The 16,253-nt window shown below is 39.1% G+C and overlaps 1 protein-coding gene across 8 annotated transcripts in view; it reads left to right on the top strand.

Moving 5' to 3' along the window:
• Positions 1-16,253, top strand: part of HIVEP1 (HIVEP zinc finger 1) — a 123,072-nt gene that overhangs the window by 69,567 nt on the left and 37,252 nt on the right. For 7 of the 8 annotated variants that reach the window (XM_082754642.1, XM_082754643.1, XM_082754640.1 and 4 more), the window contains one exon: positions 428-481. In XM_082754642.1, coding sequence (XP_082610768.1) covers positions 428-481 — 54 coding nt within the window. Of the gene's footprint in view, positions 1-427; positions 482-15,327; positions 15,439-16,253 lie in introns of those variants that run through there. The other variant, XM_082754641.1, reaches the window with a different exon arrangement.

Here is a 16,253-nt window from a genome sequence, read left to right as displayed (position 1 = left end):
ATGTATCAAATCTTAATTGCTGTTTGTATCACAATGCTTAATGCTGCATTGCCTTGTTCTAACAGCACTTTTCAAAAACATATTAAAATACCCTGTTATGCACAATAATACCTATTCTGATGAATCCCCTGACTGCATAAATTATTATTGATGGTATGAAGCTACAGTGGGATTAGCTGTTGACTGCAGATCTGATCCCATTGCTTTTCTCTCTGCAGTTCTGTGTAATTTAACATGTCAATAGTCTTGCTGGTAAAACATGATGAAATTTTATATGGCAGTATTACTTATAATGTGCTGCATATTTATGTGTGAATGGTATTACTCCTCAATATAAACAGACAGTTCAAGACAGACTTCAGTAAATGATTTTCTCAAAACTTGCATTTTTTTTATATATTTTAATAATGACTTCTCTTTCTTGCAGACAAAATCGAAGAAGCACAAAAACAACTTAATGGAACAGAAGACCAACAGAGAGGTAATAAGCAAAACCAAGATGAAACAGCAAAAAGGAAAATTATATTGCTGTTGTATAGGCTGATGCAAAGCCTTCCTGCATCAGTGAAAAGACTCCACTGGGCCATGGGCATTGGATGAGGCCCAGGGAATGTGTATCTGCAGATCATGCGCTGTGATCTGTAACACCCCAATTTTGCTGAGACACAAATGCTTTAACCACTTGAGTAGCTGCATTGACCTTGATAAGGCTGCTAAAGCTGTAGCAGTAGAGACTGTGTAAGTTACTGTCTAAAGCCCTCTACTAACAGGTTGGTTCATAATATGATTTACCTAATCGTTAATAACCATATTTGGTTTATGACAAGCAACGTACGATGATTTCTAACAGATGCTGAAAGGAGATTGATCCTCACAGGCTATTTTAAGAAACAGATGACCTGTGACAGATTAATTATGTATGTTAGGGCTTAGAAAGCTAGTGGAAAGTCATTGTATTTCAGGGCTGTCTGACTGCTGGAGTACCTGTTAGGTTTTATGTGATAAAGCTTATCTGTACATCCACAGAGGAGCACAGAGAGATGAGGGCTGGGCAGGGGACAACACAAATAATCTCTGACGAGGCTATCCCCAGGCCCATCGCAACACCATGAGCCATCAGTATGAGCTCCGCAGGTCACCTTTTGGACTAAGGGGGATTGCTGCCTGAGCGTGGGATACATGAGGGAGTGCAAGGGATAGTGTGGAGGCTCAAATCTGCATGTCCAGCCACATATATGTATGTATGTGGTATATATGTGTGCTCTGTGTGTATGCACCTGCTGGGAATACATTTTAAGCTTCGCTGCTCGTTGGAGCTGGAGGCATGGAGCAGCAGCTTCACCTCCCTTAGGCTACTGGATCCAGCATGATGCATTTTACCCTATCAGTACCACATTTCACTGCTTTGTGTTGTTTTCTGTAGGCATTCACGGCTCTTACAGTGACATGTCCTTCTGACTTGTGACACATCTTTGAACAGCAGTGTAAATTGTTGATGCTCTGTCCTGGTATCCAAGTTTATTACCTTTTAAAACAATGAATTTCCAAACTTTCTGAATATTATAGAGCATAGGAAATACCCTACTGGTTATCAGCAGGGTCCTTCTGTCCCAGCATTCTGCCTCCAGCATAGGGAATAGGACATACCGGTTAAGGACAGCAGCTAAGCTTGTCCACTTTCTGTAGTCCATTCCCTTTAGACTGTCCACAGACAATGGGATGTCTGCCTTATCCCTTTAGTATCTGGACATTTATGGACCTGTTACCATTATATTCTTTTTCAGTGCTGTCTGCCTCTAGTATTCTTTGGCAGCAAATGGCAGAAATTTGCTACCAGCTGCATTAAAAAGTACATTATTTTACTTCTCCTCCCTCCCCCCCCCAATCTCCTGCTAGCTCTAACAGGTGTTCTCTAGTTCAAGCATTGTACAATTTGTTAAATAGCAGTTCAATATTCACCTTACCCACTGCTTTTGTGATTTCATAAACCTTGTCCATATCCCACTCAGCTTTCTTTTCTCCAACTCATGTTTGGGTTAGTTTTACCAAGTGAAGGTTTCATAGAAGGTATCTTGAGTGGGCACCAAGACTATGATATCGCTCTGTACCTGAAAAAAGTGAAGGAGAAAAAAAACAAGTGGATAGGTTGTAAAAGCAGCTCTTTAAACATTTACAGAGATTTTCCAACAAACTAGAACCTTTCCAACAAACTAGAACTTCTACTGAATAGTAGTGTGACATTTTTGTTCAGTGGATCATAGGCAAGTGACATTGTCATCCAAACATAAAAACTTCTTGGTGTGTAAAGTATTACTGTCTGCCCTTGTTCGTCTTGTAGAAGTAATATTGCTCTGGATTATTTTTGTAATGGACATGTTCAAGCTGAAGATTAACCCCCTATTTTCATGGGCTTTGTTCATATGTGTGCCTCACTACCATCTTTGTAGTCCTGCATAAATGAAGAGACCTTCCCTAGTGTGCACTGAAAAGTGGTCTGAAGTGCTCTGGAAAGGACTGAGTTACTAAGATCTATGTGGTGATAGCACTCACCTTTCAGGGTTGCAGAAGTCAGAAAGACCACAGCTTAATTTTTGGCTCCTAACCTAAGTTTGCATGGCTGGTAGTCGAAAACTACTTTTAACATACATAATTGATGCAGAAATAACTGAGTTAGTAAGACTACTCTTTCATTTTTCTTTTTGAATGAGAAACATTCTTTTCTATTTTCTTTGGTTTTTTAAATGTCTAACAGGTTTCTTTGTAACATGAAGTAAATTAAGTTACTTGTTTGAAGGCCGGGAACAACAAAAAAAAAAAGAAAGAAAAAAGGAAATGTGTTTTGAGATAAAGAAGTAAACAAATATGTGAACATGTTAATATAAGGTATTTTAAATTACAATCCAGTGCCTACAGGCTCACCTGTAGTATTGTTGTATGTTTTTCTTATTTGTTCATTTCCTTTGCCTTTCAGTTCATCTAGATCAACTTAGATTTGTCTATTTCCTATCTGAAATTAATAGGAGATGTAATTTTGTGGAAATTATCACAAGTTAACAACTGCCCTGTCAGTACTGAAGCTGGTGATGGCTTAGCGTATTTGTATGGAAGAATTTCCTATAAGTTTAATCATGCCGCATTTTCGGCTGACTAGCATTGTGCAATGATCAGTTATAACTTTATACATGTATGGGATTTAAGCTGGATTTAATTGGGTACAAAAAGGTATGTATTTAACACATCTCATTTTTCCATTAGCTGTAATAATCCAATTAAGTGCAAAATGAAACAGGTCTGTAGTAAACACAGAGGAGATAGTAAATGAGCAGATCTAGTTTTGAAATCTACAGAATTCAGTTATGTAGTATGAAGTTGTAACTGGAAGATCTTTTTATTATTATTATTTTGGAGTGATAGTCTACAAATACATTCTGATTATGGATATAGAAATGGCCTGTCACTTGAGACCAGAAAGATATTCTTTAGAGGCCATGCTTAGCTCCATCCTTCTTCCTGCTTGGTGCAAGTATAAGATGGACAATTCTTTTACTGTCTCATTTCTTTTTAATTGTCCAGTTGCTTCTATGAATTCCCAGTAGGAAAAGCTTTGCTTCTCTAACTCTGGGTATTGTTGGTGTGACAGAGAAGGTGGTGTTCCCAATGAGTGCTCTGTGTGGTGTCCTTTAAAACTAGCTGAGCTTCAACGACAGAAAATTTCACCTTGAGAAGGCAGTGAAAGAATTTTTCTGATGTGGAACCCTGGGTATGAAGGGCTGTGGAATGCAGTTAGCTGAATCTGACTGCTATGACTTTGATCTACCACTGGCCATACTCTTAAGAAATCCATCACAAGAAAGTCTCTCTGTCTTCTCCCTTCCAGACTGGTAAAATCAAGTCCTCTCAGATCCTTGTGGTTACCACAGAGGCTTCTGATTTGGTCATCCCCAGAACCAGTTCAGCCACTGAAGGCCAATATGAAGCACTGTAAGCATTTGTTTTCTTCTTTATCCATTGCAGCAGCTCTCTGCTTATCACAATAGTCCTAAGTTCAGCTCCACCAGCACTGCCATAACATTCTTTAGGACTAGTGGTACTAATCTGGTTCTCTCAATACTTGGCACCAATGATGCTAAGACTGCTGAATGGCTCTGCTTCTCAAACTCTTCAGAGAACTAAAGCTGGTGACAAACTTGAGCAACACTGAGATTACCTATGAAAGGAGTTTCAGATCCTCTACAGAGTCTCTCCAGATTCTGGAACTCAACCAATTGTTGATGTGGAACCATCTCATGGCCTAGCGTATACTCTGTGCGCCCACCAATCCTGGGGGCTCTCTGTCTCTTAGGAGTACTGTTCTGGACATTATTTGGGATAACTGCTACTTGCCCTGTCACAGGAAAAAGAATCATTAATAAAGGCTAGATCACAGGGAATATGCTTCCTTCTTCAGCTTTTCAGTTGTGTCAATGGCTATGTCTTCCAAGTATAAAGACAGAGGTGGTCTGGGAATGCGTGTATGTGTGCATCTTCTTCAGCTTCATTGCAGTTTAGACTTGCAGGCTGTTGTGGTTGCTGGATATAAATTCATCCCTCTGAATAAGCAGCTGTTCTTGTTTGAATTTCTACTTTTTTTTTTTTTTGACTTCTGAGATGGGTAGACTTACTGTACCTATTCCTTCAATAGGTAAAGGGTAACAAATCCATCCTGGATTCAGAATTCCAGTCCCTCTAATGGCACACAAGCATCTGCCAGTCTTCTCTCGTGATCATTTCCCAGAACTGGCAGGCATGTCCTTGTCTAGGTTCATGGAGAAGCCTTTTTCAACCTATTTTACCAAGGGTCATGGACTTTGTATTACCATGTTTGCCTCAACAATTGCAGCCAACTTTATTCAGACAAAGCACGGGACTTCAAGTTCTACACTCCATGGACCAGGGTCTGTGTTGGCAGATAGCAGTTTCCAATCAGTGCACTATGTTGGCCCCCTCCAGTCCATCAGTTCTGGTAGAGCAAGTACTTTTTTGGAGAACCTACTTCAGTTGAATGAATCAGGTCTGTCCTTAAACTATGTTCCGGTTTATCTAGCACCTGTTTAAGTCTGTCATTTACCTATCAACCACGTTGCTATACTTTCTCACTCTGTCACTTTCAGGTTTCTCAAAGGGCTTTTTTCATTTTTTTGCCTACTGCTGGAGATGCTGCACGGTAGAATTTGAATACAATGCTGTGTATTCTGAATCCTCCGTTTTTCACATCCTTAGCATAGCTGCTCATTTCTTGGTCAGTGAAAGGAGATTTCTAAGATGCTCTCACCTCTTCCAGAAGCCCAAGACATTGTCACAGCTCTGTCTGGATGAGTGTTCCCTTGCGGAGTTACTGCAGGTTTTACCCTAAGGCTGTATTAGACTTTCAGCCAAATATGTTTTCCTTCCAGGGTCTCATGCTTCTGTATTAGTAGTACCTTCTTTACTTGCATCCTTAGATAGAGAAGCACTGTTGACAGATCCAAGACTTTTGTCTAATTTGGATGAGTGTGTGTTTAAATGGCAGCAGGTTCTGTCAAAATTTGCTGAGAACCAACAAAACAGAACCATTCAAAGCCATGGTTTGGAGTCCAGGAAAGTCCAAGCAATTACTGTGGTGGTGTTGAAACCTTTATTTCCAGCTTCTGTCTTGGCACTACGCAAAGTCTCTGTCCACGCTTTCAGTGGGTACTAATCCATTTCTTGTTAAAAGGTTGACCTGGCATTTGGCTTAGTGGTTCGCTAGTCACTGCAGGAATATGATTCTCCATTTGCTGGCTCATGTCCTCGTATAACAGTGTGGAATGTTATGTGCGTTCGAACTGCCGTGGAAAGAAAGAATAAAGAAAGAGGAGACTGCTTACCAGCAGCAAACATACTCTGAGATGCACAATCCACATGCACATATGTTCCCCTCCCACACTTACAGTCTCTTCAAAGTAGCATATTGGCACAGAGGAGAGGCAAATTAAATCAAATGCCCTTTACCTTATTTGCCCATCTGCTATTTTTTTTTAACTTTTTTTTTTTTTTTTTTTCCAGTAAATTGAACTGTGCTGAGTTAGGAAAGAAGTTTGGCATTGTAAATGGAAGCACAAGACTTTAGTTCAGAAATGTAGGTTCTGCTGCAGATGGATTCTAGTGAAATTTTTGTACCGAAGTCCTTCAGAACCCTTCCTGATCATCTCTCTTGTTAAATGAACGCATCTTAGTGACAAAATTATAAAGAGTTTCAAATACATTATTGTAAGTATACCAGTGTTCACTCTAGTTAATCAAAATGCTGTGTCCATCTCACATTAAAGATTGGTGACCATTTTATATTGCCATGTCCCAGCTTACAGATGACTTAGTGGCCTACCATCTGGCCTCAGAGGAGCAGCCAGGTCCCTTCCTGTCTCTCCCTTACCCACAGGCACTCCTGATTCCTCTTCCTACCACTGCAGTGCTCTCTGCCAAAAAGTAGGTGGGAATGCTGCGTGCTGGTGATATACCCTGCTACACAGTTCATCAGCCATGGTCAAGACTATTCTTTCATCACAGTATTCAAATGAAATAGGAAATTGAATAAAAAGTGGGTAGGTCAAACAAAAATCTGGAAATGCATAACTGAACAATTTAAGCATTTTGATTTGCTATCTTAGAGTGGTCTCCTCCTCCACAGAGGTTTCCTTGAATTTCTCTTGTAGGTTTGCAAGCATGTGAGCTTTCTGGATTCTTTGCTACTGCGGTATCCATCTACTTTCATTAGCCCAAAATACTTCCTTTCCATTTCATACTTACAGGAAACTGCTTTACATTTTGGACAAGGAATATAACCAAGATCCAAAGTTTCATTTGATTCTCTTCATCTTTCTGTCCTTACCTTCAACAACCATATGGGCTAGAAATACAGTTGTTCTAAATGGAAGTGTATGATCTTCAGAAGTTGCAAGTTACAGCACTGTCCTGTTTGCTACTTAATATTTGTGAGAGGATTAGTCAGCCTTCTTAGTTTTCTGTTGACATACACCAGAGCTACCTACCTCTTACTTTCCAAACGTTCAAAATGACAGCTAGCAATGCTATTTCATGAGTTGTGCGTTTTCTTAATGTCTGATATCATGGTGTTTGTATCTCCATTAAAATATGTCAATACATGTGTATGAGAGGTAATTTATTTAAATTGTTCTGTGTATGTCAAGCTGTAAGGCTTTAAATCAAGACTGAATTATCTTCCTCAAACATTTACAGCAACTCAGCAGCGATAGGCTTAATACGGGAACTGTTGGTGTTTGTAGCTTATGTCATACAAGATCTCACATTTTCATGAGGTCCCATCTATTCCCAAAATCTGCGATGTTTCCACATTAAGGGAACATTGTACGCTACTAATAATAACAAGGATGACTTGAAAGGTTCTTTCTGTCTTCAGGCACATTCAGTGCATGGTTTTGTACCCAAGAAGGATGGTGAGAAAACTCCACTGACTTGTGTGGCAGAAGGAATAGTCTCTGATACCATTTATCTTCAGTTTTCATTGGTTTTGTGTTTGATAGTTAAGTACGTTTTAATGTCACCATTGTGGCTGTGGGGGCAAACTGATAAAAATTGAGATGTTTATATGTTCTTTGCATGGAGAAATGTAATTAGAATATGTGCTTAACCCAAGGAGTTTTCTGGCTCCTGTAATATTCCTGGATTGTGAGTCAATGTCTATATCTGTTATTTCTATTTATTTTTTTTTTTTGTTAGTACATTTAGTTTAGAATACTAGCAGCTGAAATCTGCTCAGTAAATCCACTGTTGGTACTAGACACAGCAAGAGCTGGTATTGTTTTGGCAGACAGACAAACAGATTTACAGTTTTAAATTGAACATTTAATACGTTAGAGCTATTATGAGAACTTGGTTAAAACATTAATGTGATGTTAAAGTAATAGTATTTTGACTTTTCTTGACAAGGATAGCAAATTTTTTGAGTGACATTTCAGCAAAAGAGATTCCAGACAAAAAAAAATCTGAGGTCAGAACAAGCTCGTTTTATGGTGGAAGGATGCTGAGCTAAAACACTATCTAATTAAATTGGCATACCTATGTGCATGTTGTAAATGCACTAGGGTGCTAATTTTAGCATAAGTGAACTGGGAGCAAGCCAGCTGTGGAAATGCAACATTTTTACTCTTTTTTTTTTTTTTTATATTACTCTTTTCTTACTCTTGCATAAGAGTAATGACTGGCTTTGTTGCACTTTGCAGATAATCCTTCAATTCAGGGAGTTGTGAAATTCTAGAGTCATCCTCTAAAAGGAAAATACAGACAGACACACACACATGGTGAGTTAGATAGAGTATACCACTGTCTGGTGGCTATATGCTAGAGGCTGACCTGACCTGATGGAGTTTTTAATAGGAATTTCCTAAAAGGCTGTTACATGTGAGAGGGCAAAAAGAGAGAATATGCACATCTGTGGAAAAGGACAGGTGAAGACGGGGAAAGGAAAGAGATCTGACCAGCTCAGTGGGCTTGACATTAAAGACCTCTGAAGAAAGCCCACCCTGAGACAGATCTTTTTGCCCACCTCTCAAGCATGCTAGAGCTTCCATGGTTGGGGCATTCCTGGTTTCTAGATTTCCAGCAAATTGACTTTTGCTTTTTGTAAAGTGCACAATGCCATTTAGTCCTAAAAGAAAGACCTGCTATGTGTAAGTAAGACTTTCCCTACTCACTTTGCCAGAACTTCTATTCCTTTCTGCATTGTTAGATAGGTCTGAGCTCTTTGTCGCTCTTCATTTTTTTTTTTTTTATTTTTTTTTTTCCAAAGGCAGTATGGAAATTACTCCATTTGATCCCTGCTTTTCAAGTAGATGATGTTAAAGAAATACAGAGAATATGACTAAGGACCTTGTTCTGTTTGAACACCATTATATGCAAAGAGAGTGTAGTTAACATCTTGTTCCTTTCATTTCTGTTTTTTCCCTTCAGACTCATGTTTGGGGAGTTCAGGTTCAGTATTTCATCTGACCAGCTAGCAGTTGCTGGTTGCTGATGACCTTTAAATTGGTTGCTGTTTCATGAGCTGTTCTGTAATTATGGTTTAATAGCCCTTCTTCTTCTTCATCCTAAGGGTAGAAGGTGCTGTTATGTTTTATTAGCCAAATCTTAATTTATTGATAAAAATTGATAATCCATAAATTGCAAGCAGATAATTTAATTGTGAAACTGTTCACAACATTAGTTTAGTGTTAAGGCTTCCGCTTAAGAAATGTGTCATCAAATGGCTGGAATACAGAGCAGGACATTAATTGCATAGCGTAGTAAATATTTTTGAAATTCAGTCTGTGTGATTCAGTCTCTGTTTTTTTTTATATACGTATAATGCTGGGAAATCTTGATCAGTATCAAATGTCTTGTTTCATTTAATATGTTTTGTGGTGGGCATGAAATTAGGTCTTTTTAGGAAAAAAAAAAAAAGCATGCATTTCACTTTGGAGATTGGTCAGAGATTTGTAGGTGTGCTGAAATGTTACATTCAATTCCTTTTCACATACGGATGTTCGCATTTCTCAACTGAGACTCTGGTGTTACCTCAGTGGTCAGATGTTTATTGCTGTTTGGTTTTGATGGTTTTCCTCATTAAGCATACTATGGCTAAAAATCACAGAATGGTTAGGGTTGGAAGGGACCTCTTGGAGGTCATCTGGTCCAAGCTCTCTGCTCAAGCACCCAGAGCAGGCTGTCCAGGACCACATCCAGGCAGCTGTTGAAGATCTCAGCAGCCTCTCTGGGCAACCTGTGCCAGGGCTCAGTCACCTGCACAGCACAGAAGTGCTGCCTGGTGTTTAGACAGAACCTCCTGTGCTCCAGTCTGTGCCCATGGCCTCTTGTTTTGGCACTAGGCACCACTGAAAAGAGCCTGGCTCTTTTTTCATTGTGTCTTCCCTTCAGGTATTTATAGACATTGATTAAGATCCTCTCTGAACCTCATCTCCTGCGGGCTGGACAGTCCCCAGCTCTCTCAGCCTCTCTTCATAGGAGCGGTGCTTCAGATCATCTTGGTGTCCCTCCAGACTTACCAGTATGTTGGTTGCTTCTTCCTTTGCTCAGGCCAAGAAGCTAAATGCACAGTTGTTTTTAAGAAGACCTTGGTCTTGTTAGCATAGTGTGGTTATGTCCCTACACCCCTACACCTGATATCTACCTCTGTCAAGCTTATCTTGATGTAAGCAGCTACAGGACTTGAAAAGATGCTGTCATACAGACAGTCCCAGACTGTAATGTGTCGTTTACTCTTTACGTATCCTAAGGCAAAAAAAAAAAAAAAAAAAAAAAAGAGTTGGCAGACTCTCATGGCTGGGATGAAAGTGCATTGTAGCAGAACTTCCTGATACATACAAGCTGCGTGCCTTGGGGCAAAGGTGTCTTACTTTATTCTGAGATGTTATTGCTCAATGTCTAGAGCTAATAAACTCTCTGCAGTCACTAATGGTTGCACAGAATTTCATGTAGTGTGTGAGGAGCAGCCCTGGGTACGCCTTTTTCTATGGCTGCACATTTAAACCTGTCATTTGCTTTACTTGCGTTTACTTGCTAAGTTGTACCTGTTCTTGCTTCTCAAAGAAGAAACTTACATTTTTAAGTAATGTATGGAACAGATGGATGTCTGTGTAGCCTGGGTTTGGTCAGTCCTGAAAGTTATTCTCTCCGTTCAGCTTTAGTATGGCTTTGCAACTGAAGCACTAGTGAGAGGTGCTAGTTTAAAATATAGCCAGGCCTAGTGTTTTGGGAAGATGTTATTCCAAGGCAAGAAAAACTTCCATTCTCCAGCGTTATCTTCAAAGTGACAATTCACTTGTGTTAATGTAGATTTAGTGGAAACAGATTGTATAGTTTAAACGTTACAGTTTGTACTAAACATTGCTAAACAATGTTTGCCTGTTCTTAACTGTTGCTTACTTTGGTAGCCAACAACATGAGTATTTCTTGTACTACTAGACTGGTTTCTGCCCCACGAGGACAGTCACGCAGTGTAAGATGTTGCTCATGCAGGCTGGGCCAACACTATCTTTGTAGGTTTCCAGGACCTGACCACATGAAGCCTTAAGCAACCTGGTTGCTTCCTTTAACTGGCCCTGTTGTGAGCAGGAGCTTGGATTAGAGACCTGCTGAGGTCTCTTCCCACCTGAATAATCTCCTGAAATACTTGTTTTTAAATCTGGGGAAATTTACCTGGTGGTAGAGGCACCAGATTTCTTGGAGTTTATATCAATATACAGTTTTTTTGCAATTATATTTAATATATGAACTTTGGATGCACTAATTGTATAGGCTTATCAGTCTGTGATGGTAGAGAGCACTAAAATTTAATTTTACTTTGCATAAGTGAACACTCATTGAAGTTAATGGTACTGCTCAAATGAGTGCTGATAACATATACTAGCATAACTGCACATTCCTTGGAGCTTGTGTTTGCAGGACATTTGCTACTTTAGTTAATAAGGCAAAATTATGCTAATGAAACAGCTGACTTGGAGTGCGCCAAATTCCTTGACTTGTACCCTGGCCTCTACTGTACCATCTCGAGAAGTCTAAAGTTAGGCACCCAAAATACATCTATTAAAGCTATTGATGATTGACTTTAAAATCCTCTCAATTTGTGCTTGAAATTAAGCACAACACATGGCTTAATCTTGTTCAGATTTTTCTGTTAACTGAGAACATTTTTATAAATGCACAGTTTATGTAATCATGATTTTTCTACGCTTTGGAAAAACTATGTTAGGAAAACGTTTATGGCACTACTTAGCACATAGGAGGCAGTATGAAGCTAAAGATGTAATACAATAGTAATAAAAAAATGGCAATTTAGTTATGCCCTATTGCATTTAATGTAAGTTCTGGTGTCCTTACATTTGCTAGTTAGGCTTACGTCTTTATCTCATAATCATGTTCTGTTACTTATTCATGGAAAAAGACCCACTGGGGTGATTTATGACTGCTTTGCAATAGTTTCAGAGAAATCAAAACTAAATAAGCATCAGATGTCAAATATAAGAATATTTTGAATATTTTAAGGCACCAGGAAGCTTAGCTTTTAATCAGAGTAAAATTCTTTGTAATGGTCTCTTTTGAAGAGTTGTCCGTCTTTGAACAACTGCTGTTGTTAATCATCAGTAACATTTTAGCTGTATGTTTAAGACTTAACGTTTGAACAATATCACAAGAAGTTTGATTTTGCTTGCAGTTCCCTGGGAGCTGAAGTACAGGTTTAGGATCCAAAGGGTGTGGCACTTTCATTCGAAAATCTGGTCTTTGTATGCAGTGATTTTAAAAATTCTGCAGTATGAATTGAGCATGAAAGAGGATGAAAGTTCATTGGGCTGTAGGGCAGATAGTGGCTGCTGGCTGAATGTTTCACAGGGTCATACTGAGAAGGAAGGGAGCTTGGTGCTTTACTTCAGTTCTTTTCCTTTTTAAAAAAAGTAAAAGCACGTAGCTCTGTTGGAAGGGAGAGAAATGGAGTGGGTGCTATAATAACACATAGGCTTTGAGACAGGCAGTTCTGAAAGTTACTTGAACAAAACCATTGAGATCATTTTGTTAAGACACTGTCTAGTTCACCAGCAAATGCTAAAGAAAAAAAAAAAAAAAAGGTTGCTTATACCTCTCCTTTATTTGCTGCATGAGTTACCTCACTAGATTACTATTGGCACCGTCACACTTGTGTTCTTTTGCTCTATTTCCTGTGCGTAAGTGCAGTAGAGAAATTGTAGTTGAGCAAAACCATGTTTAGAAAGATGGCATGTTTTGAGCACAGAATTCCTATTGAAGCAAAGGAATTAAACAGAAAGTCCTGATAGGAAAGCAGAGCAAAGCGAGAAAGAGATGCTCTGGTACCTGAAAAGTGAGTCATTGTGCACAGCAGCATTGCTACCTGTCCTGTTAGACTGGGTAACCTGATTCTATTGGACATCATACAGTTTATGGAAAAGATGCTTTTTAGCCTTCTGTTGGAAATGACAGCACTTGCCAATAAAAGTATGAATTCACCCAAGAGAAAGAGGAATTGCTGCATCAGTGTCACCAGCTGAACAGGGAGAAGGGTTTTGTGACTGCACCGCGAGGCAAGCAGAGCGTGGAGTGGCAGAGAGAGGAAGACAAGGAAATCAACTTTTTTTTCATGTCAGGTTGGTTTACATTCCCTTTGTTTAGCTTCAGCTTGTTGGTATGGGTGTGCAGCCCTGACAAGGTATCACCCTTCTGAAAGTTTGTATCTCCATTCCTGTTAACAGGAAAGTTAACAATTATGGTACCCATGCTTCCCGCTGGTTTTGTTATTGCCTCTAGAAATATTGATACAGCTGATCTTTGTGCAAATATCTAGCTGTGGGTTAACAACCATGTAATGGAATATCTTCAACGTAATTTGGCAATACAAAAAGAAGACTTACACAAAAGGAACAAAAAAATAAAACTAAGTGGAAAGAAGTTGTCAGGGTTTCCTCTTTTTCCCCAAAATATGTTAGAAATTTGATCGCTAGAAAACCTGAGATATTTCCGTTAACAATAAGTATTTCTAAACCATCAAGGAGTGAAATACAGCACAGCACTTATACTACTGTTAAGACTTGTAAAGCCATCGAAAGAAAGTATGTTTTGCTGGATTTTATAGACAGGAATAATCTCTGGAATTGCAAAAAGCATACAGAAGTAGAAATAAGAAACTAGTTCTTATGATTTCCATAGCCTGGAATTTTATAGGTGTAGATGCAGCATAATTAATGGTTGTGAAGACTAAAGTAAATGACTATTTTTGCATAGGATGTAATGCATAACTTGCCTTTTTTCTATTTTCTTCTTTCATTTTCATACAATTTTTCAGCTGTGCTGAAAAGTCTTTCAGCTGTGCTGTTTTCCAATCTCCAGTGTGGTGCAGTGTTTGAGTGTGCCTGCTGTTCCTCACTGTGTTGATGAAGCCTTGGAATGGTTGTTATCTAATGTTCGGAGGCATCAGGGAGAAGCACATCATTTGGTTGTTCAATTACTGCAGTATAAAACACCTTCGTCTTTCTGTGTACGTTTGTCTGCTTGGATGTTCACGCTTCGTGGCACTATTATCTTCCTAGCTGCATGTAATCTGCCCAGCACTTCCCCCAGTGCTCCAGTACAAACCCCAACAGTGTGATAGGTGTGGAGGCGTGAATGTGATATGATAAAAGCTGCAGTATGTTCATAAAAGGAACCAAATTACTTACACTCAATTAACATGGCCATGGTTTTCAGAGATCACCAAACCATGACTAAAAACACCTTTTTATATAATTACCTTGTTATTTTCTCTTCGATTGGTGTAAAATGGAGTTTTGTTGCTATTGAAAAAAGTTGCAGTAGGCCATTAATTTTAAAGAAATCGCCACTAATGATATTAGTGTGAGACACTGATTTAATTGGGAAGCAATGGAAAGTATAGAACATCATGATGGAAGGCAGCTCTGCTTTGAATATGCTAAATGTAGCCTAATATGAATAGGTTTAGGTAATAAAGCAATAAATGCAAAGTTTATTTAGTGGTTAAATGGACAGTTACTACAGAAATTTCTTTCTGGGTGCATAAGATGAGCACAAGCTCCCCACAGCTAGGATTTCAGAGCCCTTGTTTCTGGAGAGGGATTCTAGTCTCTCTGTTATGAGATGACAGAATGCAACAAGGCAGCGTCTTACTCTCCATACTTAAATTTCTTCAGGTAGGGCTTGGAGAACAATAGGTCAGGTTCTGCAGCTCTTCCACATGTGCAGTACACTGTGTACAATGTTTGTTCTTTAACCTTTCAGTTTGCAAGGAAGTCTCAATAGCCTTTCGCCCTCTGTGAATGTATGTGTAAATGAAGTAGGCAACAAATTGAAAACAGGCTTTTGAACTTCCAAGTACCTGAGCTCTGGCCTTAGCACACAGCTCAGTTAGGTTGTGCTCTGGCACCGGGCAGACATGTCATCTTCTTGCCCTTCTTTTCCCACTAGTCACTTTGTGTTCTCTTCTTCTAGACAAGCATTAGGTGCTGCCTGGATTTCCTTTAAATGGAGCAGGAATTTCACCCTGGACTCATCAGCACCAGTATCTCTCATCAGATGCAGACAGTATGTTGGCATTCCTCTCACCATAGTGCAGAAAGCATCTGGTGTTTCTGCGAGAGGATACTCTTTATGCTGCTGAAAGGGCTGTAGGAGTTGATAGGTACTGGGAAGCCTGAGCTTTCTCCATCTATCTCCTTGTGAAGCTGACTGTGAGAGTTTTGTATATGCTGTCTTAATTAGTTTTTTCTTACCTAGGAGTGCACATAAACCTCTGTTCCTGAGAACCTCTATATTGAGGTAACCATACCACGTGGAGTTTCTCAGCACAGCTTCCCAAAATGTGTGTGCAGCTGAACCTTTTTAGAGGTATCAGACTTCTTGTCACATCAGATCCTTCCTTTGTGTTGAATATTGGCAATCAGACAAAATATGGTTTTGGCTAACAGCCAAACAGTTGTAAAAGTTTGAGAAATTGGATTTACACCCATTTAATGTTTGGCTTCCTCTGAAGTAAGTACCAGTTAGGCTATGATTGTTTGTATGTTAGGAAGTATGCTTACATGTAAAATAGTTAATTGGCAGAATAAATATGACACTGAGGTAAACAAAGGTATAAGTAAAAAACAAAAAAAAAACACAAAACTTTGTAAGTATCAACACTAAAATTCAGTCTGTCTGTATCTTTCGCTAGAGAAGTTTAGACTCTTTACAAATAGTACTCACTATAAAGTTATTCTGCAGAGTAATATTCAAAAATGTTTGCTTTTCACTACGCTCCTGAAGCTCCCCATGCATACCTGCTTAAACCAGCAACAAGTGTAGCTAGTAATGAAGTAATTCAAATTTATTTTGTTTCATGATGCACTAATAGAAGAATAAGTGTCTGATTTTATTCCTCTGCAGTAGTTGCTCATCTGAAACGCTATTAAAGTTCAGTAGCTCCGAAATACAGTATTTGACAGATGGCGTGGGTGGATTGTGCCATTTCCATGATAAATCTACTTATCTGCTTACAAATATAACCATGAGGAAGTAGTCTTCATTCCTTGACTGGTGTAACATATAGACAGAAAAGGTGACAACGTGACATGAAAATGGGTTTGTGTCTTGGTTCTTCATTTTCCTGCTGTAATGATTCGGATTTTGGAACAAGTTGCCAGGGGAGTGTTAGGTTAGATGTT

Source organism: Aythya marila (assembly GCF_965140915.1).
Source record: "Aythya marila genome assembly, chromosome: 2".
Classification (NCBI taxonomy): Eukaryota; Metazoa; Chordata; class Aves; order Anseriformes; family Anatidae; genus Aythya; species Aythya marila.
Note: the sequence above shows the minus strand (reverse complement) of the source record. Positions and strands in the feature narration are given on the sequence as shown.